We start from the raw sequence: 24119 nt of genomic DNA on the forward strand, positions 1-24119 counted from the left end.
TGACGGCATCATCTTTGGCTCACGGACAACAACACGGGCTCTGTACTAGCTGATAGCCCTTCCTAAGCTCTCCCCCCACCCCCCCGTGGCGCCCCTCATGCCGTACCCTTCTCCTTGGCATACTCATCAACAGACACCAACCTCCCGACGACATCGTACTTGTCATTGAAGCGTTCCTCCCAGCCCTGGAGGGCCTCGAGCTCGTCCCTACCGAGATCATCGAGCGAGTCGAGCGGCCCATCGAGGTCCTTGGTGAGCATATCCTCGTCGAAACTACCGCAAGCGAGACCGCGGCTGGCATCGCGACCAGCAAAGTTGGAGTAGGGACCTCCGGGGCCGTAAAAGTTGCGCCCGCGCGACACGTCAAACACCTTGCCACGCACGGCGAAGAAGACGGGTCCGCCGTCGGACCCGTTGAAGGGCAGCAGCGTGTGGGGCGTGTATGTGCGGAAGACGGCCGGAGGGGCCGGGCGTGGCAGGGTCACGGGCGTCGGGGCGCGGAAGAGGCCGTAGATGGCGTATATTATTGCTGCGATGAGCGCCAGGTTGACGGGAGTCAGGAAGACGGCCCTGTGTATGGTAGTGATAGTGGTCAGCAGGCAGGTTATCGCGTCGTGATATGGCACGGCCATGGTCCGTCCTTACGTTGTCTGCCCATCCGCTGCGACCTGATCGGCCAGCGTCTTGGCAACGTGGTCCATGACTTCTTTTCTTTCCTTTCTATTTTCTCGTCAAGATTCGCAAGGAGTTGAGGAGAGGGAGTGAGAGATGGGTCGGTTGTATGGGAGGGAACCAAAAAATTGACAACGTGCTGGCTGCGTGTTGTGTAATCTTGCTACGTCAGAAACTCGGGAGTGGAGGGGATCGCAGAGTCCCCGCATTTACCGATGTCTACCCGGTACGAAGACCATGAATATAATACGTGTGGTTTGAATGTACCTTTTATAGAGTTGCATGCTACGGGATGTTATTGATTGATTATTTGACGCAATCTTTGCTTCTTTGTTTCTCTTCCTAACATGAATTCTACTCGAAACAAGTAATTCGAGCCATTGTATGTAGTGTCCTACTTGTAGTCGGATACTGCAGGAATACAAAGTACCAGGCAACTGCAATTATCTGTAACAGTAATAATATACATCGAATCCGAATCTCACTTAATAATATATGATGGACATCTCCAGAGACCTTGGACCTATCTCTCATATCACAACCAAAAAAATCACCTGATAGATTTTCTCACACAGCCCAGCATGCCCATTTGCACTGTCGACCACATTGAAAACCCCTCTTATACCTATGAAGAAAGTGTACTCCACAGTCACAGGGCGTATAGTGTAGTGGTTATCACATCTGTTTTGCATTCGCTTCGATGCCTACAGAAGGTCCAGGGTTCAACTCCCTGTTCGTCCAACGGAATTAATTCCGTGATTTCTATTTTTGCTCTTGCCTGTTTCTCCTTATCTTTCTTTCCTCTGTCCTGTTTGCTTTCCTGGCAGTTCTTCACCTTTTCCTTTCTCTCTCTCTTATTCTTTATTGTTTTTATCTTGTATATGATACTCATCTTTTTCAGCCATGACTGTATTTCATTTCATCTTCATATTTCATCTTCATATTCATCAACCTCTTCTATCTTCATCGTCTTTACTCACATGATTGTCATTATCAGTCAACGCCATCTTCCTTTGTATCATTGACATCGACATCGACATCTTCGTCTTCACGTTCATATTCGTCGTTACCAATGCTATGTCCATTGCTTCCAAAACGTCCAAGTAGTAGAGCGTCTAAGAATTCAAGCATACAGCTTCCCAAGTGTCCGATATGTGTACTCAGGTGTGCAAATACTATGTCTTCAAGTGTACAAGTCCCCGAGTGTCCAAGTCCCTGCATTAAGAACCTGATATCCAGGTGTTCGTGTACTCAGATACTACTTGTTGTGACCCACCTACGGTTGATCACGTGATGGAAACCAGTCAAGCACACACCTGAGTTCTCCCTCGCAGTAGTAGCTAGAAATATCATCAACAACCTCACATATGGCCTCATCTTGGTCGCATCTTCCCATTGTTTCCACACTACTACCACACGGGACGAGCTCTGCTTTCCCGACTAGCACAGCGGCGGAAAAGTATGACAGTTGTGGCGATGGTGCGTGGGTACCTACACCAAATAATTATTTGTGCTTCTTCTTATAGGATCACGAAGAGGCGCCGCACTGTGGATCCCGTGACTTACGGGCCCGGCGGAACAATCCGCCGGGCACACAAGTTCTCACAATCGATAGATCGTAGCAGGAAGCCTCACTTTCTGCTACACCATCAATGAAAGAATCCTTCCGCTTTCAGGTCTATACACAGCATCACATCGTCAGGTGTGAGTTTCATAGTGAACCTGTTCGGAAGGAGCCCACCGACGCACAGTACCACCGTACCAGCTTGTACGAATGCAAAAGGTGCCTTCTGTTGTGATCTGTTAACTTGCTTTTTCTCTTCTTCTTGAAGCTATTCAGATTCCGCAGAATGGAAATAACAAAGCGCGTTGTGTGTGCCCGGCAGAACTATCTGCCGGGGCTGGGATCCACAGGGCAGAAGGACTTACTCACATGTAGTGTTCGCACGTGTATTTTGTCTTACTATCGCATCTGTTCATTGTCAATAACCCTCATCCTTTATTCGACCCGAGCGATATTATCATTGTTACCGAGAATAAAGCAGGTACTAGCCCTTATCCCGATACGCAGCTATATTTCTGCCTAGGGATTTGGGTTGCTACGAGACCTTCTTGAAGATATGCGGACGAAGTATTTATACCCTTTGTCATACTTTTTCCAGCCTTTGGGGGGTGATCTGAAAAAGCAGAGATGTCCTTGGTTGTTAGATTCGACAAGGACGGTGTCGGATCTCGTGGCTGTAGTGTGTGATCCGACACATGCAAGACTTCTCTCGAGAATGTGTTCGTTTGCTTTAGGGAATTAACCGTCCTAATAAGGGATTTGACCGTTTAGATATTGACACGCTTAGTAGCGTGTGTGAGAACACACCACTAACACGCTCATATGTATTAAAAGGCAGGTAAAGTGTTGTGTGGTGTTAAGTTCTTGATTCATTATCTTTAGAGCGATAGACTCGACTGTTTTATAGTCGAGTCCCACTTACCTAAGCTATGTACATTTTCTATGACAATACAGATCAACGCAGTCGATGCCGAGTACAGTTTGATGCAGGGCGGTCGCCTCATGTTTGACCGTATACGCCGACTTCTAGGTGTGCACCTATTAAGGTGCTTGTGCGATATATATAAGGGGGAAGGATTAGCCATATAGTTCGAGGACATCACCCCGTCGCCTTCGCCCACCCGCTAAGTAGTACGTCGGAGGACGCCGAATGTACTGGAAGATGTTTTAGCAACCGCCTAAGCCTGACCATTGTCGAGTCGATGTGCATTGTCTAGATCATTGGGGTATGCCACGCCGCCGCGGGGGGGTGTGAGCCGGACAATTGCGTGAGTCTCCTGGTGCCCGAGATTGGGTGCCCTGGCTGTGAGCATCTAAGCGTGGCCGCCGACGTCAGGAGGCGGACCTAGAGATCCCCATCTATCGTGATCACTAGTAGCGTGGAGGGCGCGAGAGACGTGCAGCGGGAGTTTGACCGGATGTTCCAGGCAACCATGTGCGGTATGAACCCGGTGCAGGTGAGCGGTAGCGATACGGACGCCAGTATACCAGCCATGGCTTCTCCGATGGTAGGCGTACACGGGGCTCTGCCATACGACCCGCGAGGGCCCGATCAGCAAGGGCAGCCCGTCCATATTATGGCTGCCCATATAGGCGCACAGCACACGCTCCGGCTAACCACTAATACGGCACGCCCGCTGCAGATGATTGGCATCTTCGCCAGTTGCGTACTGGCGGAATGCAAAGGGTATTCTTCGCCATGCTCAAATCGGGAAGGCGACGTAACCTCTTTCGTCGCTAGAGGATTGGCGTCCTTTTTCAGTAGTGTACTGGCAAAAAGCGATGTCATGTCCCTCCTTCCTCGAGGGACATTTTAGGAGAGTGGAAAGAGGAGGGGAGCCTTCCTCGAGGGAGGGACTGGTAGAAGAAAGAATGAGAAAGATAATGAGGAAGAGGAAGGGAAGAAGCCAAGATTAATACATCCGCATCTGCTGCACTACGTTGTGCTCCGTGCCTTTAATCCAATTATCGTGAACCCTGTCGCGGAGAGACGCTAGAAGGCATGTGCCGATGACCACTGTCCCACGCACTATCGGGGAACAGGGTCAGCTGGGGAAACCAGAGGAGGGTACAGGAAGATGAAGGAAGAGTAAGAAAACATACCTGGATTTGGTAGTACCGCGTGTTGGGCTACCCTTCCTAGATAAGTCACTTGGTAACATACACCTGACGATGTGATGTTACGGCATGGCCTGAAGCGGAAGGATGTGATTGTCAAGGTTTTTCTCGCAGGAAGTCTCATCTTTCTGATCTTCAAGAAGTCGACTTATCATTCCGCCTTCGGGTTATTTGCAGCCTCACACTGACAGGTGTGATCTGCGTAGTGACCCCATTAGGAAGGTAATGCCAACGCACTGCGGTCTTGGAGACTGAACGCAAGGAGCTCGCAGCAACAGAAAGATGCTGCGGGGTTGCAGGAACATCGGACGAAGTCTCAACAAATGGATCGTCGTCGTACTCGGCCACGTCGGTTTTCTTGGGACGCTTGGGAGCCAGAGTCTCTTTGCCGTTTTCATCCTCGTTGACATCCTCGGACTCGCCGTCGGTAATCTCGACCTCGAAAAGTCGAGTTCGCTAGTCCGTCGAGGAGATGACCAGGAGATGACAGAGGCAACATGATCAATGAGGATGTTGAAGATTATCGTATGGCTGTTGTCATAATGATGATCTTGATTTGTGACATAGTAAAATTCGATGAAGACTCGGGAAAGGGAGAAGGGGGGAGGGTATCAAGAGAAGCTGTTGAAGAGCAATAATTGTAATTCTATATGGGAGTGAAGGTTTTCATAATGTAATATGAAGAAGGAAGAGGGGGGGGGGAGGCCTGGTATTTATAGTTTGGTTAGGGGCCCTAGATCAATCAAGATCAGCCCTCAACGCCGCACACCAAGTTACTAGTTTGGGGGTTTCCCGCACGAAAACAAACAAAACGAGGACCAGTTTAGAGCCTTCCTGATTATTGAGCAAAGGTGACACGAGTTTGCAGAAAAAGAAAAAGAATCCTCAGCCTGGAGGCTGTCATCGTATGTTAATGACTCCCCATCCCCTTTGAGATCAGGAGGTTGGCAGTTGTTGGGGCTGCGGCAAACACTTCCAGTAGGCCGGCCACCACTGCCCAACATCTGGTCTTAGGACTCACATTCAACTCACCTCGGGCCGCTGATTCACTGACGATGCCTGCAGTCACTCTCGTGATGCCTTCTTCCCGATGTTGTTGATACGTAATACGCGATCATGAGCCATGGAGGTCCCCTCCCGTCCCTCAAGGTTGCTACACACCTCCTTTTCTCGCGATAGCAACTACTGGACATGTGTAGATCACCCTTTTCATCCCAGAGTGAATGTAGATGCAATATCTGCCCCTGGCTGTGTAGTGGTTGTGTGCTGTCTTCCCTCTTCGCATAGACCGCATGTCCAACCATCCAACCCCACCCGCTTTCGAATAATAGTAACGTATCTGCGTGAACCTCATATTTCTGTGTGTAGGTGCGTGCGCCTCCATTATTATTCATTCGAGATGTCAAACCTGCGTGTTTCCATGGCTTCGGTCGGTAGTGAGCGTCTACATTCTCTCCCAGGTTGTCGTTGCTCGGAAATCCCCACCAGCCTCACTTTTCCTGGGGAAATACGCGTAGTGGGAATAAAGAAAAGGTTCGGCGTAACGTCGGCAATTGCACACTCAATGCCTGGTGTGCGAAAAACGGCATCTTCCGTTCTCGTAGTCTTGCTGTGTACGAGCACGTACCAGCGAGGGACAAGGACTCCTCACCGTCGTGAACTCCCCGAACTTGCGGAACGTGACCATGCCGGCTACCAGGTGCGCGGCCTGACACACCTTCGGACGTCCTGCTGTATAGCATGCAAACGGCCAATAAACCTTCTGCTGGGAGTAGCTGGATCAGTGCGACACTCATCAGGAGCACACTCTCCCATATTCTGTCCATCTCGTACATTCATAGTTACATTTGCGCGTGGCATGGTCAACGTCTGCACGACGGAATAAAATAGGCAGCAAGCAGGGCAGGCGGCATTCACACCTCTGGTCACATCTTTGCTACCCACCGGGTTTTGGGGGGGTCCATGATGAGTTCGAAACTGATCAAAGGGCCCATTTGCTACTTCATGTCCAGAAGCGTGAGGTTTCGTGGAGGCGGCTACCCAGGATTGGTGGGTACTAAGATTGAGCAGAAATATATGCCCAGAATATTCCTTCCAAGCCTATGTGATGTAAATATGAGACCAAGTTAGGTCATCGTCCGTTTTCGATCGTGCTCACTGTGATGTCTAATGTCGACCTTTGCGTTTCCCAAATCGTGTTGTAAAAAGCCCGTCGTTTCAATTTCAGGTTAAATATTGGCCAGCAGGTTTGAATCCTTTTTGACCTCCAGTGCACTAGACAGAACATACCATGTTGTTAATCTCCTGGCTGCTATAGTGTTGAAGGGGAGGAGAGGGGGGGAAGAGAGGAAGAAGGTGAGTAGAAAGGAAGAGGAAGATGATAAAAGGAGCAGGAGAAGGGCAACGAGAATATGATGAAAGAAGAAGAGGGATAAGAATAGCATAGAGGGAGAAATCGCCTACCGAAATACACCGGAGCCTTGCCCTTTGTCTTCGGCAGACGCACAACGACAGAGAGCACTGCTGCAACACCAAGCATAAAAGAGAGTCAACATCGACAGCTGATAGAAGACAGCATGGATTTGTCGACAATGATGCCGGTTATGAGCTGAGAAACATGCTCATCGGATGTACTGATGAGCAAAGCCTCGAGGCAGACCCTGTCAATGACAAGGGCTCATGGTGTAGATATCGATTATTCCAACAACCCCCAGTGACTATCAGGGACGTGGAGCTGCCCGTCAGATACAGGTTTTGGAAAAAGGTGGGTGCGTAGTTGCTGGTACGTTCTTCACACGCGCGTAGATAGTTGGTGATGATACAGGTGCTTCAGCCCATTCGAAGGAAGGGTCGCGGTTGTTGTATTGATCTTGATCGTTCTATATCTGATTATGAGGATGTATATGAATGTGAGTTGAACGGGATCACTTGGAGGCCTGAGGCTTGGACTCCGGATAAAGGAATTACCACTTACTCGAGTCGATGTCTCTCCATTACTGGAAGGACATGCTAGAAAAACATAACGAGACATCCCATACAAATACGCGTGAAGGCATCTCTGTTCCCCGATACGAGACACAGTGATTACTCGTAATCTCCTTATAGTCAGCGGAGACGGCTGGATGTGTTCTTGATAATGTCGCCCTTGCCCCTTTTCACCAAAAGTCTGGGCGAGTAGGGAGGAAGCCACACGCCACAGGCAGGAAGGATGGCGAGGACATCCCGGATGACGAGAGCAAGCGCTGTATATCGACTCCCCAGTGCCGCCAATGTACTTTGGTTTATAGAAGAACTGGTTGGCAGTCATAACGGTTGTCGTGGCTAGTTGTTGACTGGTAACAAGGAAGCTGCGGATCTCAGGAGGAGCGAGTTTACCATTATACAACGGTCTAGCATTGACTGCTCCTAGTTCGTTCATGGCGAAGAGAGAGCATATTATGGAGAATAGAGAGATGGTGGATCTATAGATAGAAGAGAAAGATAGAGGCTATGGAGAGAAGGTAGAGGATAAAATTCATCATAGAGAGAGAAGAGAGAGAGAGAGAGAGGGCGAGAGAGAGAGAGAGAGAAGAGAGAGAGAGAGAGAGAAGAGAGAGAGAGAGAATGGGGATGATAGAGAACAAGGAGAAATAGTCGTCGATAGAGAAGTAAAAGGAAGTGGAAATCAAGGAAAGCCAGGGAAGATACATACAAGTGAGGAAGGAGTAGATGGCGGAAAGGAAGGAAAGGAAGGAGCGAAAGACGATGAAGAAGAGTGAAGGAGAAGTGGAAGGAAAGAAGGGAGAGGGCAGAGAGAAAATGGAGAAGGGAGATTCACCAGCAAAGTGGCTGAAAGAATACCAATACCGGTTCCAGCAGAGAAACGCCCATCGAGAGGAAATTCTCTGGTACCCGCTCCAGCAGTGAGATACGAAGCAATAATCACGAAGGGAGCCCCGCTGGAGAAGAAAAAAAAAGGGTTTACATGTATGCGAGAAGATCTTACAACGGACACTAGGAGACCATGCACCAATCCAACCCCCCAACCGAAGAATGGAGGTGAGCCATCCCTGCGCTGCCGAAATCGAGTTGATATGAGGGAAGCTAGCTTCGAAACTCGCCTTGACCAGTACCTGGCCAAGAACGCCCTGCTGATATCCATAGAGAAGGCCGTCCGACTCCGACCACGTCGATCCCGAGCCCGGAAGAGAGAAAAGTGAGCTCTCCAATGGCGGTGAACATCTCACCTCTCTCTTCCACGCACGAGCAAACATACGCATACACGCACACTATATCTTCTTGCGCGAACGGATGACTCACAAGAGAGAGGCAGACTCGGCAAACGAGGCAGCGAGAAGAGTGTGGAAGTTGGATGGCTCGTCATCGACCAGTCGACCGGGCTCAGATGATTGCTACCGCTCTGACTTTCCCTGATTATATTAACCAGTCTCATATTGTGGTCGGACATGTCGACACAGAAGCTCAATCCCCAGTCATTCACTGTCAAGACCGGCTAACTGACAGAAGGTGTTTCCTTCACCTCCCACAGCCAGGGTACCCCTGATCTTCCCCGTCGTGAGTGGCGATTGAGCGCACCTGGTACTAGGTAGTTGGCCACAATACAGACGGTCATATATCTCAGGAAGCTCTGTCCCACCGATACCATACCGTGAGAAGTGTACCTCGTATGGCATGAATAGGGGGCTCTGGACTTTGGGATGTTGATGGTAACGGGACTTGGCTGTGGTGTTTTCTCGATGTCGGCTCTTCGCCCGGTGGCTACTGCGCTGAGAGTCATCGTCCGTCAGCGCCTGATATCAAGCGTTCGGACTGTTTTATACAGCTTGATGGCACACATATACCGCAGACGATATAATGTGCAACCGGTTCTGAATACATGCACATGGAGGTTGCTATTTCGTACACGCTGTACATAGTCGTACTCGTGTCACGCCCCGCATCACAACTCGTATAGTAACATCACGTATGATTGCTCCATACTTTTTTCGTTGTATAACAGCGGGTCGGCAGAAGATGATGTAGAGGATATTATCAATAGCTAATACTTACATCATAGAGTGTATGCACCCTTGTTCCCATGCTCCGACCAAGGACGTTGCCTCTACCCTAAAGGATACCTTGCTGTGCCTCTAAGAGCAAGCAGAGAAACTGCCTCTGACTCCTCCCACATAGCCTATACTTCATACAGCCTCATATCGAGTCTCTCTAGAGCCACGGTGCTGTCACTATAGACGTTGAATTCGGTGAAGACGTCGTGTAGACTACCCGACGGAAGCTGGTACTGTTGGAGCTTCATCCTTTCTTTCCCCCGTCTCGGAGTTGCGATGCCATCTAGCAGACCGAATTGCTTGTCTGACTACTCCTTACCTCGAGCACGAGTAGACTTCTACTCATCTAACGAGGAAAGATATCAGAAACCGGGATATAGAACCCCTATGTCATGGAAAGCCCAGTACATCTATTACGTAGTCTAGGTAAAGCCGAACTCGGTCGCGAAGGTGTCGAGTCTTGACGAGATGAATGGAGAGACTAACATGTAGGAACTTGATATTCGATGACGCGTAACCTACCCCAAGTAGCTTGGCCGTGTCTGCTGTGCTGTTGCCGTCCTTGATATCATACCTACGACTACTCTATCCTATCCTCGTAGTCTCGCTAGTGGCGACTTCACTTCCAACACCGGATTCTTGTTCTTGCCGGTACTGACCAGAACATCTCTTGCTTCTGACCGACAGTGTCGGAAAAGCATGACAGCTTGAAATCCGCATCGCATGCCGTATCATCCACAGAGGCAGTACCGGACCATCGAAGAAAGGGGCGGTGGACGCAGACAAGTTGTCAAGTTTCGTTTCAATGCACAGACAGAGAAACAAGGGGCGCGTACGAGTAATGATAGTCGCCACAAGTAATTATACGAAGCAGCCTCCCTCCCGTACGCTGTACACGCCGCTCCGCTACAGATCGCTGCTTACCACTGCTCCGTGCTCCGTACAGATGCCAACCTGCATACTCGTATATAGCGAGATCACTACTAGCACGGAGTAGATTCTATTATTATACTCGTTTCAAAGCCGCATTTAAGCGGTGTACATGTGACGTTGTCCTGCAAAGAAAAAGCGGTATATTATCGTCCGGTCTGGCTATCATGGTACGCGGCCAAGCCGGCACGTCGGAGCTCGTATTGAGCTGGGGGACAGCATTGCAAAGGGGTCCAATTGCCAGGTGCCATGGTGCCAAGGGGGGCCATGATGTCACGTCGAAAGAAAAAAATCGGACACGAGCTGGGCTGTAGGGCCGTGGAAAGGGTGGTCCCAAGACAATTTGCGCCAGGGTCAAATACGAGCTTCTTCTCCACATGGCTCTGTCAATGCGACGATCTTTCTCGGCTCTTTCCTTAGCAACTCCACATCAAGTCCCGACGCAAGGTCGGACGAGAAGGGTATAAAGACCTGCCGACCTGTCCCTTGATCCTCCAAGTCCATCATCATCCTCAAGCCTTCCTCCGCAAGAACGACAAGAAACGACAAGAACGACCAAGATCCCTCCCACTCACACAGCAACAAGACCACTCTACATTCAAGATGAAGTTCTCCATCGTCGCCGTTCTCTCCGCCGCCGCCGCCGTCTCGGCCCTGCCCGTCTTCGAGGTCTCCGACTTCTCGGCCAGCTGCATCCCCCACAGCTCCCAGTGCAGGTACGGACGAGGCTTCCTCCTGGACAGGAGGGGGGGGGGGAAGGACCGCAGAGGCCCCATCTTCTTCTGTCTGAATACTGACGCGAAACTCGCAGCTACGCCTTCAACGTCATCCGCCCCGGCAACGGAGAGGTCACCCCCATCAAGTGCAGCTCCCTCACCACCAGTGACGGCACCCTCCCTGCCGTCAAGGAGGGAACCTGCAAGGACTCGTCGCGCACCTTCAGCGTCACCCGCATCCTCGCCGGCCTGCACCTCACCGTCAGCCAGCCCGTGACCCCCTCCAGCAACCTGACCGGCTCCTACACCATCCCCCAGAGCCAGCTCGTCACCTCCACCGAGCCCAACGCCGAGGTCCAGAGCTACAACGGCCCCACCAGCTTCCGCCTGGACTAAGCTGTCGGCCACGTCTAGTTGCCGAGCTATCGTCCATAGTGTCTTAGCATAGCGGTAGTGGAGGATCTTCATTTCTCTCCTTCCCATGGAAGGGGAGAGGGAAAAAGGCTACGAGGGAGGATCACCGGCTTCGGAAATGGACTCTTCCAGGAGGACTAGGTCTCATCGCTTAGTCTAGCTGGCGGAAACAGTCGTCGCCGGGAAAGGCACCCCAAGCAACTTTTTATCATTATTACTCTCTTCCATAGAATAGCATCATTTCTTCCTTGGGAATTCCCGAGGAAGCCATCTTCGCGTGCCATTTTCTTTTGAAACCTAAGTCTTATCTTGTCCACACGTATATTCGCAACTGCTTCCATCTTCCTATCCATGACGTTTGAAGATTCGGCCCCATTATGCTTCTGCAAAGTCGCATGCACGGTAACATGCTGCAGCCCTAACAATAATCTCCACATTGCCACCCCCAGAGCCGTTATCATCTATACCTGCTATATGAGCACATATATAAGACTCACCAGTGATCTTCGTTCTGACGGTGGGGGGGCAATTAATGGACCCTGACTTGTCCTGGGTAGAATTATGACTTGTGACAGAAATGGCCGCCATAAAAAAAAGAAAAAAAAAAGAGGCAGAATTCGCTCTCCACATTCAAGAAGTCCAGTAATCTCTCGCCTCTCTATAGACATACGTCTTCGCCGTTGACACTGCCGCGGGATAACTCAACTCGTCCGATGCTAGTTACAGTCCGGGTATCATGACTCACCGGTATGGGCTGTCTGTGTAAGTGTGTAGTACGTAGTATGTAGTATGTAGGTACACACATGATGATGTCAATACGTGTAAGCAATCCGCAGACTGGGTAGCGAACAATGGTATATCTAGGCAACGTCCCCTATAGTCGAGATCGACTCTAACCCCCTCCAGATCCTGGCCCGAAATCTCCACAATGTCCTCTTCCCTCTTCCGTCGCAACCACTACAGATTACGCTGAGCAGCCACGCAGTCGGCGGACTGATCTCTGACGCGTCTGCACTCGCCTCGTCTCTGCTCCTCCTGCATTCACCCAGGTCCTTCTTCCCATCATGTTGAGTTGGACCTGGACCGGTACAGTCAGATCCGAAGGCCGGGCTGTAGTGTCCGCGGGTGGGGCCGGCCCGATGGGGCAGCCGGACTTCTGCCTTACACTCAGAGGGCTGATTCGCCTGTGGAGGACGGGTATGCCTCCGGGGTACGATCAGCCCGAAAAGGTGACCACGTCGTTCTTTTTTCTCTCTCAGAAGACAACTCATCGTCATTCTGTGCCAAAATAAACTGAGATTTAGGAACGGTCATCCAACCGCGCTCTCATGGTGTAAAGACGACGACCAGCGGAAGGAAGCCGACTTTATTCGTGTCCTAGGGCCGGCCCGACAGATGCACCACCGTCAACTATCCGAACTAGCAGTAGTACCTACCACAAGAAGAAGAAGAGAAAAGTACAGAAATGGAAAAAAACCAAAAAAAGGAAAGAAAACATACAACAGCGGGTATTCGCTGGTCGTCACCGACCCAACTACTAATCCACCGCTCAGCGGCTTGACTCTGGGGGAGCGGACGGGACCCCGTATTCTCCACTGGCTATGGTCGTATGTGGTGGAGGGAGCTCCGCCCTGATCTCATATACCTTTCCACGGTCAATGCCGCCCTGTTCATCCTGCCTTCGAGGACCTACCAAATGGGTCAACTACATACTAAGGGATTACTATAAAAGATATTGATAATGATAGGAATCATCATAGTATATCATCTCATAGCGTAGGTAAGCGGGGCTCGACTATAAACCCGTCGAATCCCGCACCACAACGATAAAGAAGGACGAGAATCTTGACACCACACAATACCTGACCTACCTTTATAAGTTAGTAGTAGTGATTGCAGTGCTTGTTCTCACATAAGCATTGCATTATTCGACCATCTCCTGATATCTTCCTCACTGACTTAACAACCTCGCTATTCCACTTACACGGTCTTGCTCTTGTGCCATTCCTAACGTTCATAGTGTTGGATCCTAACACCGTCCCACCACACCGGACGAGCTCGGCTTTCCCGACCTAGACAACGGCGGACAAGTATGACAGGGATGGTGATTTGGGGCGATTATGATTGATTGCAATGGTCGTAATGATCGCACCTGCGACTATAAATAATCCAACAGCTCGTGGTCTTGGGTGTGCGGTGATAAGTAAGGGGAAAGAAAAAAAAAGAAAACGGGTGGGGTGCACGTAAAAGGTTGCATGACGGGCCGTAACCTTTAGGAGCAGGAGAAGACAAGAAAGACAGATGCAAGGATAGAGACCAAATAAAGATCGTACGGTTCACGATCGGTAGCCAGACGGTGAGACATTCACAGCTAGTTTGGTTTCCCTCCATCCCGCCATTCTGCATGCTTCGTCATTGTCCTGCATACGGAAACCCCCTTCTCCTCTCATCATCTGCTCTACGCCCTCCCGACATGAGAAGAGGGAGCTTCCGACCATGACAGTGCGATCGAGGTAGGAAGAGAAGAAAGCCATCCTGTCCTGTCCATCATCTTTTACCGGCCATTTGCAGGTACTGCTACTTAACGGGCGTGCGTATTGTAAGGTGCTGGAAGATTCCAAGCTCCTGCCTCGGGCGACCTTCCTTCATACATACCATCAGCTTCTTCATCTTCCAACATGCAGCACCCACACCGTCCTGGTATCGATACCCACGGTTGTGTGATATCTCGGCTCGGGTATGGACATGGCGTTAGCAGTACAACCCGTGAGGCTATCTTCATCTTCTTCAACGTACCGTTCACACCCCTTACATGCTTGTGCGGAACCAGAGATGGGGTGTGCTGAGACATCGGGGTTGACGAGGGGATATCCGTACATCGATACTCACCGGCTCCTCACGCTTGAACGATTGGCCTTTCTCGCAACATGTCTACGTTCACTACACCCTATCGAGCCCTCCGAGGATGGCTATACCGTTGCCGACGGGGCTCCTGAATCCTGGAGGCTCTGGAGGACGCACCGCGGGTCCGGCTGACATGTATCCAAGCTGTACATCCTCTGGGGGCTCGTCATCGAGTCCGTCTCCGTCTCCGTCGGCTCGGCAGTGCGGTGCGCTTTCCATCTGGCCGGTGTCTCGAGCACATCGAAGAGAGGCTGCGGAGGCACCTTCTACTCTTACCGTGCCGCCGGCCGACCTCGAGGTGCTCCCCTTGTCGCTCATCCTCCGGCTCGGGCTTCCGACGCTGGGAATGGTGGCGACGACCGACGAGGCCACCAGGCACTGGGTACCTGGACAGCTCAGTATCACCGTCCGGGTTTTCCACCCCATGCTGGTTCGCCCTCCGACACAGTAGCATGGGACGGGCATATGAACCGACCCGGGGGGGACGCCAAGGGGAAGATCGGCAGCTCCCAGAACAAGAGTTCGGGCGGAAACGACGTCGACCCTTGCACGCTGTCGCCTTCTGGATGGCTGCTGCGCCTCACCTGGCAATCGTGTCGGCAATCTCTTGGTCGCGCCTGCTGCCGGGAACGCTCCCAAGCCACGTGGACGAATCGCTGGGAGTCTTGTCAGTGTGGCCCGCATCATCTATCCTCTCCTCGCTGACCATCCATGGCAAGGATAGCGAAACAGGCAAATGCAGTAATATGGGGTGGGGAGTCGTCGGTGAGGATACGAGTGCTGCGGGGATCAAATCCACCTCTGTTCCCGTCTTTCCCCGCGAGGATGTCCCTTCAATCTCATCGTACTATCCAAGTCGATTCCCTGTGGTGCGTGTCGGGATGCAGGATGTTGCATCATCTCCCTCCAGGGAGAATTGGTCATGGCCGGAAGCAGTTGCATTATCGACATGGACGAAGAGGCAAGTGATGCAAACTGATGAATGATGACGTCCCGGAAGCAAGTCATCCAACTATGCCACATATATGGAAAGAGGGCTCTCGGAAGGACACGATACTCCCAACACAGCACAGTCTCTGATGATCCTGGCTATCGTTTGAGGTCGGGCGGTCGGACAGGTTCGGAGGAGTCTTGGGAGGATCTTGTTAGATGTTCCCAGCTGGTACCCGTTCAGCGCAGACCGGTATGCCTGTTCTGAGCCTGCACCGCAGATGACGGCGACGACCCCAACTGCTGTTTGTATCCCGTATCATCTTGACTGAATGGCGTGGCGGGCTGCCCATCGTCTGCCCCGTCAGATATACGGAGACGTTGGTATTTGAAATAGCACCAGGGGAGGTAGGATTAGCGAGCAGGTTGCTTCGCGGGAAATCACCGTCCCGTCTGCACTGATTCCTCATGAGGCGGGGATAAGTTCTCTTTTCCCAAGGGATTTTATAGGATATTCCAAACCTTGGCTGAACAGAAAGTACGGGTAGACGCAGCTTGCCGCGCCGTGCGAGGTGTACGAGTTGGGTAGTATCTGATACGACATGCAGAGCATGCTACCGGTCACCACGACGTCGTGGCCGGTGACAGTCTCGGAGCTCGAGATGGAGAGAGGAGATAGCTGTGATACTGTGAATGTCAGGTGATGGGATCTCCTCGCAGCACACGCACACGCACCACTTCTGTACAGTCACAACTCATAGAACATCATCATGAGTGAAAAACTAAGCAGAGAACAATCTCTTCTCCGCGGATTCGACCGCACTATGCACCATCCCTCTCGTGAGCTGAAAAGACATGGGGAAGCTGTAGATTGGGAATCGACTTCGAATCTGACAAGACAGAACACAGGATTAAGAGAGATACCGACTGGAAGGGTATTAAATATGATTTTCCAGATAATTGAGACAGTGATTAACAGACACAGAAAATGACAAGAGAAAGAAAAGAAGAAGAAAAGAGAAGAAAAGGCGCTATCAGAAAATATGAAGAGACAGAGAAACAAGGAGAAGAAGCAAAAGGGGTGGGTTGTTGGTGATATAGGGGTTTGTGTTGACAAGTCACGTCTCCCTTCCTTCAAAAGCAGCAGACAAAACGGACAGCAATCCGGATCTCCTCTTCTTTTCTTTTCTCAAAAAAGAAATTGAAAGAAAAGTGTAAGAAAAAATACAATGAAACCCTCTCACAAGACAAAGAGAAAACACAGAAACGAAAAAAAAAAGGAAAAAAAAAACAAACAAATCATATCAACAGATGCTAGGTCCATGCGCATTGAAGCTCTCCCTTGTATCTCTCACCTTGACATTTTGTCTCTCTCTTCTCCTTCAGCTCGGGTACAAGACTACTCCCTCATATTGTCTGCTCTTGATATTCTCCAGCGTTAGGTTGAAGTGCTTTCTGCTGCTTTCGACCGATGCCGATTCCTGCTGGTTGCTAGCAAAGTTGGAGTGGATGAGCTCGATGAGACCGTTGACGTATTTGGTGGTGACCTGACCGTGTTAGCACATACAGAGGGCGGGAACATAGAGATGGAAGACAAAAGAACAGCATACCGATTCGTTCTGCTGATCAAAGTAAAAGATGTAGCGATCCAGGATCTCGACAAACAGCTCAATCGACGCCGCAGTGTCCATGCAAGAGTCTGCAACGCGCAGCGCACGCTGAAGACACTCGAGTACCCTCTTTCCATCACGATAGAGCTTTCACTATTGTCAGCATATTTCTCTTTCATACCCATACCGGCAGCAGTCAAATAGCGAGAGAGGAAGGGGGAGAGAGAGGGGGGAGGGTGTGTGTGGAGAGAAGAGAAAAAACAAGAGCAAGATATACCTCTGTATCCTCCGTCTCGCCATTCGTCCCCACGGGTGTCGCCCACCAGAGGTGACTAGCCAGGCAGACGGCCCTGCACTGATCCGGCTTGCGGAGAAGCTTGCTCCCGTGCTGAGCGCACTTTGTGATGAGCGTGTCGTAATTCTCACGTCCAAAGTTGCGCGTCTGGTGCAGCGCCGTGGCAACGACGCACACGGCCTGAAACTGAGCCTTGGAATCCGACACGGCCTCCTCGTAGATGGTGAAGGCCTGCGCGAAGAACTCGTACGCCACCTCTTCGAAGCCCACCATGTCCGCCGTCTGGCCCGCTGCGCAGAACAGACGCAGCGACAGCTCCGCCGTGCCTGCGCTGTTGACCCGCTCGTACAGCGTGCTGAGCGACGAGTGGACGAACTTGAAAAGGGCGTTGCTCTGCGTCTCCCAGTTGTCTTCAAAGTGCTCGCGCAGCTTAAAGCGCCGCGCCAGCTTCAGCGACGCCGTTACCAGCGGGGGCGTCGTCGTCCGGATCCGCTCCCCGCCCTCGCTAAAGGCCCTGCGCGTCATCTGCAGCAGCTTGAACTGCGTATCGTTGTCCTCACCCTGGAGCAGGTGCACCATCCGTGCCAGCCATCCCTGCTCCTCCAGCGTCTCGTCCGTCTCCACCGCCCGCCTCTGCGGGCCGCCAGGGTAGCCCTGGGGCGTCTGCGTGCCCTCCTTGATCAGCACTGATAGCACCTCGAGCACGTTCTCCAGCTGGTCCGTCCTCGAGATCTTGGTCTGGTTGCGTATAAGGGCGCGCGCCACTCCGCCTGCCACCGCCCGCCGCGTCGGGTACGTCTGGGCCTGGAATAGCGGCACGTAGGTGGGAAGCGAGAGCGCCGTGAAGATGGACGTGTATCGGTTGAGCGGCGCCTGCAGGAGCGCCAGGAGACTCTGCTGAGCGGGTGTCGAGTGAAGGTCGGCACTGTTCATGTGCTCGCGCGTCTTGGCTGCGGCGTACATGAGTGTCTGGTCAATGTAGTCAAGGCGGTCGGGGTAGATTTTGAGGGCCAGGTTGGCCAGCGACACGAGGAGCGCGATGACATCCTGAATAGGCAGCTGCTGGACCTCAACCAGGTTCTTGACCTGCCCAAAGAAGACCTCGTACAGCTGGACAGAGGCCAGAATGGCACCGCCATTGGTCTTCTCGGCGCCTCCCTCGTCCTGCCCCTCCTCATCCTGGCCATTGACAGCCGTCGACTCGTTTTCGGCAACAGATGCGGCTGCTGTTTCGTCGGACTCGTCTACGTCCTTGCTGTCGCCCTCCTCTTCTGTAGCGCCGTCCGGCGACACCGCCTGGTCGTCCCCGTCTACTGGCGTCTGTCCATCGCCGTTCGTGCCGGTCGCTGCCGATGCAGCTTTCTGCCGCTCGGCCGTCTCCTTTTGCAGCTTGATCTTTTCGAGAAGGCTCGCAAGAGCATCGGCCTCGGACTTGGCACGGTCATCTCCGTTGACGGTGCCCGAAATGCCGCCGGGGTTCTCGCGCTCGGCGTACTCAGACAAGCGGTCCATGAGGCCGATGACAATGGACTTGACGTTGACGTGAGGGTTGAGGCGGGAGACGGCGCCAAGGAACTGGTCGAGGGTGTGCAGGTGGAACTCGTCGGGGAAGACCTTGGTGATGACCTCGAGGAGGTATTCTTGGGCGAGGACGTCGCGGCACTGGACAACCTGCTCGAGGAGGGGGCCCAATATGGACGTCTTGTAGGTCTCGAGGTCGACTAGGCGGCTTAGGCGCTCAATGTTGCTTCCGACGAGAAGCTGAAGCTCCTTGCGCTCGCGGAGGCGGGCCTCACGCTCGCGCGAGTGGCCCTGGTGCTGCAGGCGGACCCAGAGCTTGTTCATCTCGACAAAGTTGGTGAGGACAAAGTTGATGGAGTCGCTGAGGTTTCCCTCCGGACCGTCGCCGTCGCCCGAGGGCAGAAAATCACGAGCCTGGCCGGACAGGTAATAGCGCAGGAACAGGCCGCGGATGGGGTGCTGGACGCCGCGGCTCATGTCCATCATGTCCTTCATCAGCTCCTTGACGGGCGCGTCCTCGACCGACATGTAGGCTGTGCCGACCGTAATCATGAGATACAGGCGCGGGATGATGTTTCCGGCATACTGGACCAGCTCGTACAGGTCGGCCAGGTGGTTGACGGGGTGACTCTCGCGGAGGTGGACGGACAGGTAGCGCAGGGCGTCGAAGACGGACATGTAGAGCTCGTAGTACTGCTTGGGTCCGAGGCTGCTGGTGCGCAGTTCCGAGACGAGGGTCGAGCTGTATTTTGTTTTGTTCAGTCTTGTTTGTTTCATCAAGCTCCCAGATGTTTTGACGAATTACCAAGAGGAAAAAGAAAGAAAAAAACACGTACCAGCATTTCAAAGCATCCATGAGCTTTCCAGGCGTGTCCAGGCACTTGCGCATGAGCGACGTCTGCTGCCGCACGGCAATCAGGGCATCCTCGAGAAGACGCGCCTGGTCCTCTGCAGGTGCCGGCGTAGCCATGGCTGGGAGTAGTGTGGCGGAAGGCAGAGACGTGGTTGGTCGTGGGCCAGCGGGGTTCCTGGGAGCTCGGTGCTGTACAGGACCAGGAGCAAGTGGCGCAACGCGATGCTGTTTAGAAAGCCCTTGAACGGGACTGTAGATAGTAGAAGCGAGTGGCTCGGTGGTCGTGGTGGCTGGCGATTGGCGGTTGGGGACCAAAGAGTGGACGAGAGGCAATATGCGCGAAGGAGAGAGTGACGAGGTTGGAGCTGCGGTCGTCAGGACAGGGATCCGGTAATATACAGCCTCAGCAAGAGCAGGAACAGGCAGGAGCAGGAGGAGCAATGGGGGTGACGACGTTATTATGGGGGGTATTTCCTAATTGATGTTCTTGGCTACCCTATATGTGGCCATTCAAGTCACGTGCATAATAGCAGATCGTACCTACCATTGTTACTTGTCTTATTACCACATAAGTACCTTCCAAGTTCATAAAAGAGTCTACTTCGCGGGGGTTCCTGTGATGAGCCAGTTCACCCGCTCGTCCTAGGAGGGACCAAGTAAAAGGGAAGGAACCAGATAAAGAAGGAAACATCGCAAAGCCACTGAATCACCATGGAGATAGTAGCGATTACGTTAATCTCCAGCACAAGCCGTCAAACCAAAGTGATATCTTGAAATCAAGCAACCGTCATAAGATCGCTCCTGCCGCAAGAAGAAAAAACCAATCCTAACCTATCCCTCTTAAAAACGCCGTCATGATGGAGAAGAAAATACTAAAGAACGAAAAGGTCCCGCCGGAGGGGGCAAAATTACCATACCCTCTGATCCCCGCCAATAGCCTCGTCCTCCTCTTCGACATAGCCATATCCCATCTCCCTTGCCTTCTTTGCCCTCTCCCTCTCCAACCTCTCTCTATGCCATGCCTCTCTCAGCTGGGGCGGCACTGAACCCGCACCGCCGCCGCCACCGTTCGAGGCGAGCAGGCCCTTCTTCCTGAGTCGTCGTCTGTGAGCCCGCCTGTCCTCGTACGACAGACTCGCGAGATCGACCTGCGTCAGGTCCCTCCCGTACAAGGCGTCCATCACATCGGCCACCACGTCGCCCACATCCTCCATGGCGACTGATAGGGCCTCGCGCCCCGCCCCGCCCGTCACCCACTGGTCTACCTTGACGGGAATGGCGACGCCGAACTCCGGGTCGCTAGATGACCAGGAGCATGGACCTGCACACGTCTTTGGGCGGCAGTACACGGTGCACATTGTCGACTCGAGAACCCACCACGTCGCTAGGATGACGGTGAGAAGGCCCAGCGACGTGAGGTGGAAGCGCGGCGAGAGGCGGAACAGTCGCGGCACGGGGAGACGCATGTACATGTCTTGATTGCCGGCGTGGGCGGTAGTCGTAGGCTTGCTAGGTGGTTGTTGTTGTGGTTGTTGTGCTCCTTTCCCGCTCGTGCCGTGAGATACCCGGTCTTCGAGGCTCTCAATCCCTCTCCTCGCAACACGACTCTGCTGCAGAACATGATTGAGCGTCTTGCCCATTCTCTCATACATTGCCTGGTCTGAGTCGGAGGTTGACTCTATTGTTTCCTTGAGCTCACTCCTCTCATTTGTGTCTTCGTGCTTGCCTTCTCCCTTTGGCTGCAGTTTAGGCCTTTCCTGCTCCTCCTGCAGCAGGTCGAGCTTAGTATCGAAGCTATCCTCGTCGCCAAGCGCGGTGGCATTGTCGGGAATACGATCGAGCAGGTTCTTCAATTGGGGCGATGCCGCTTTCCGTCCGGCAATAACACCGTCTAGATCGTCGTTGAGCGTTGAGTCTTCAATGTTGTACAGCTTCTGGAGTTCCTGGATGTCGTCCTTGACAGAAGGCAACTTGGCCGAGTTCTTGAGCGGCAGTCTGCGAGACCTGGACCCGGAACGGGAGCGGCTGCTCTTCCTTGTCGCTTCCGTCCCTGTCTCTTTCTTGGCTTTGTCTGCCACCTTATTTTCCTTCTCCTCCTCCTCCTCTGAGCCAACGCGGTCGCGAGACCAGAGCTTCTTAGCCACGACCCTGCCCCTAGATGATGACTCGCTTGTCGTCGACTTTTCATCGTCGTTGTCGTTGACATTATTGGGTTTGGCCGGCTTGATCGTGAGCGGCGTCTCGACATAAGCCCCCGTCACGCGTGGTGTAGGCATGGTGAGGAGCTCCTCTCTCCGTGCTGGCCTCGGTGTAGCTTCTACACCCTCCCCCTCGTCCTCCTCGTTTTCATCCTCGTTCTTGGTCTGCTGCTCGGGATCGGACATGGGGGATGGGGCCCTGACCGAGCCCTTTTCCGAATAATTGTCCTGCGGGGCGAACAGCTTCATCTCGCCCTCTATACGATCCGTCGGGTCCATCTCCGAGTGTCTGCTAGATCTCTTACTCCGGTCAGACTCGGTGGAGCGGACGCGTCGCAGGTCTACGAAACCGACTGTCGGACGGGTGGTGTTGGTTTTTTCTGTCGTTCCCGATCCAGGGTTATCGGCGGTGTCGTTGGCATTGGTACCACCAGCACCAGCACCAGCACCGACATCCGCGATGTTGGCCATAGTAGTGGCGCGCCTGTGTGCATACGTCTGGAGACGCGACGGTATCCTGGATGACGATGCGACTTCCGTGACTGCCATCTCTGGAGCTTTTTGGTTGCTTAGCTTTGATTCCGTGACCGGTGCGATGGGATTCAAGCGTCCAAATTGGCGCATGAGGTCCCTGGGATCACGTCTTGTAGGCCCTGGCCTCTGATTATCCTGCTGCCGCTGCTGCCGCTGCTGCTGCTGCTGCTGCTGCTGACGCGACGGCGGTGAGAGCGTAGCATTTTCTCCATTCCGGTTGCTGTTGCGCTGACTCCCTGGGCTGTTTTTGTTGTTGTTGTTGTTGTTGCCGCCGCCAGACTCTCCCCACGCTGGTTTAGGAGGGTTCTGCCGAGTAGGTTCCGATGGTGATCGGCGCCTCGACGCGGCGGCATTGTGCTCCTTGATCTCCGCCAGGCGCGCGTCAGACAGCTGCCTGTTTGTTAAGACCTGGTCCGACTCGCGCCCACGTATGTCGTCGATCTTTGTGTTACTCCTGGGGGCTGCAGAAGGCAGCCGTCTGTCAGGGATGGGGATGCTCTTCAGGGCGTCGGCCTCGCTGGCGCGGATCTCGTCGAGCCTGTTGTTTGTGCGCGGGATGGCTGAGGGCCGCTGCACGGGGATGTTGCTGCCTGATCTGATCTCCCGCCCGTGGATCTCGTCGAGCTTCGTGTTGCGTGACCCGGGCGTGCCAATCTTGGAAGGGGAGGTGTCCGGCCCGGTGCCGCGGCCGAATGACGACGCCAATCTGCTGGCGAATGGACGAGCACTGTTGCTGTTGTTGTTGTTGTTGTTGTTGTTGTTGTTGTTGTTGTTGTTGTTGTTGTTGTTGTTATTTCCGATCCTGATGCGCGGGCTGTCGGAGATTTGCAGGTCGCCAGCTGTGAATTCGTCATCAATGTCCCAGGCGAAGCTCTTTTCCGGGGACAGGCTCTTGCGTCTGGGTTTCAACGGCGACGCCTCGACAGAGTGTATGGGCATGTCGTCTATGCCGGGGACCAGATCGGGCAGGCCCTCAGTGTTGTTGCTGTTGTTATCGTCGCTCGTCCCAAGGAGCCACTCAGTGCCAGTCTTGGACCTGCTCCGCCAATTCGGTCGGTTCCTCGACAGGGGAGCAATGTTGTTGTTGTTACCCTCGTCGCGTCGGACGGTAGGTGTATTATTATTGTCGGCGTCGGCGTCGCTGCGCTTTCCGCGCCACGTCCTAGGGGCTGGACTGGGCGACGCATCGACCGACAAGTCGCCGGTCGTCTCCTCGTTCTCAGCCATGCGGTACGCGTCAGTGAGGGACATGCGCGCACGGTTGGAAAAGGCAGCGGGAGACGCGGTCGCCGGGGCTGCTCCGGCGACGGGCTTGGGGATGCGCGACCCGCCAGGGCTGAATGTCGTCGACCCCAGGCTTGTCTCGCTGTCGCCGCGGCGTTGCGCCGACGACGCTGCGGGCGGTTGGTAGCGCTGAATCTCCGGTTTGAATCTCTGGTTCTGCTTGTCGTTGTCTGCCCTAACTCCAAACAGTGGCTTCCTCCCTTCTTGTTGGACCAGTAGCGGTGGTTGGTGGCGGCCGTTGGGTCGGGGTCGCGCGCCAGCAGCCACGGAGTCGGCAACGGCTTCCATGAGGTGAAGAGCAGTGTGTCTGTAATGCGCGGAAAGTGTCGTCGCTTTATATTCTCTTTTTTCTTGCTTTCGGTTACGCCGTCCTGTCAAGTGGCATAGTCGCGAAAGAATCAGAACTCAGGTCGCGTCATACCCAAGCCATCAAGGTGAGGGGGGAGCTACAATGATGAACTGGTGGCAAGCAGGCCAGTCAGTTAGTCTTGTATGATGAGAATCACGAGGCCTGGTGATTGGGGGGGG

At 53.1% G+C, this 24119-nt stretch overlaps 5 protein-coding genes across 5 annotated transcripts; 1 reads left to right on the forward strand and 4 right to left on the reverse strand.

Moving 5' to 3' along the window:
• Positions 1-95: 95 nt before the first annotated feature.
• On the reverse strand, positions 96-701 carry GMORB2_7321 (membrane-associated progesterone receptor component; the record flags this gene model as incomplete). The annotated part of the gene is made up of 2 exons (XM_035469286.1): positions 96-570; positions 646-701. The coding sequence occupies 2 exons, from the start codon at positions 699-701 to the stop codon at positions 96-98; spliced, it is 531 nt and encodes a 176-aa protein (XP_035320981.1).
• Positions 702-10935: 10234 nt separating this feature from the next.
• Positions 10936-11444, forward strand: GMORB2_7322 (uncharacterized protein; the record flags this gene model as incomplete). The annotated part of the gene is made up of 2 exons (XM_035469287.1): positions 10936-11048; positions 11144-11444. 2 exons carry the CDS (start codon positions 10936-10938, stop codon positions 11442-11444), a joined length of 414 nt encoding a protein of 137 aa, XP_035320982.1.
• A 2958-nt stretch (positions 11445-14402) lies between these two features.
• On the reverse strand, positions 14403-15050 carry GMORB2_7323 (uncharacterized protein; the record flags this gene model as incomplete). Its single annotated transcript, XM_035469288.1, has 1 exon — positions 14403-15050. One exon carries the CDS (start codon positions 15048-15050, stop codon positions 14403-14405), a length of 648 nt encoding a protein of 215 aa, XP_035320983.1.
• A 1628-nt stretch (positions 15051-16678) lies between these two features.
• Positions 16679-19692, reverse strand: GMORB2_7324 (vacuolar protein sorting-associated protein 35; the record flags this gene model as incomplete). Its single annotated transcript, XM_035469289.1, has 4 exons — positions 16679-16843; positions 16907-17053; positions 17184-19464; positions 19604-19692. The coding sequence occupies 4 exons, from the start codon at positions 19690-19692 to the stop codon at positions 16679-16681; spliced, it is 2682 nt and encodes an 893-aa protein (XP_035320984.1).
• Positions 19693-20483: 791 nt separating this feature from the next.
• Positions 20484-23879, reverse strand: GMORB2_7325 (uncharacterized protein; the record flags this gene model as incomplete). Its single annotated transcript, XM_035469290.1, has 3 exons — positions 20484-21084; positions 21226-22404; positions 22651-23879. The coding sequence occupies 3 exons, from the start codon at positions 23877-23879 to the stop codon at positions 20484-20486; spliced, it is 3009 nt and encodes a 1002-aa protein (XP_035320985.1).
• Positions 23880-24119: the final 240 nt, after the last annotated feature.

This window comes from Geosmithia morbida (genome assembly GCF_012550715.1).
Source record: "Geosmithia morbida isolate 1262 chromosome Unknown scaffold_8, whole genome shotgun sequence".
In the NCBI taxonomy this organism is placed as follows: Eukaryota; Fungi; Ascomycota; class Sordariomycetes; order Hypocreales; family Bionectriaceae; genus Geosmithia; species Geosmithia morbida.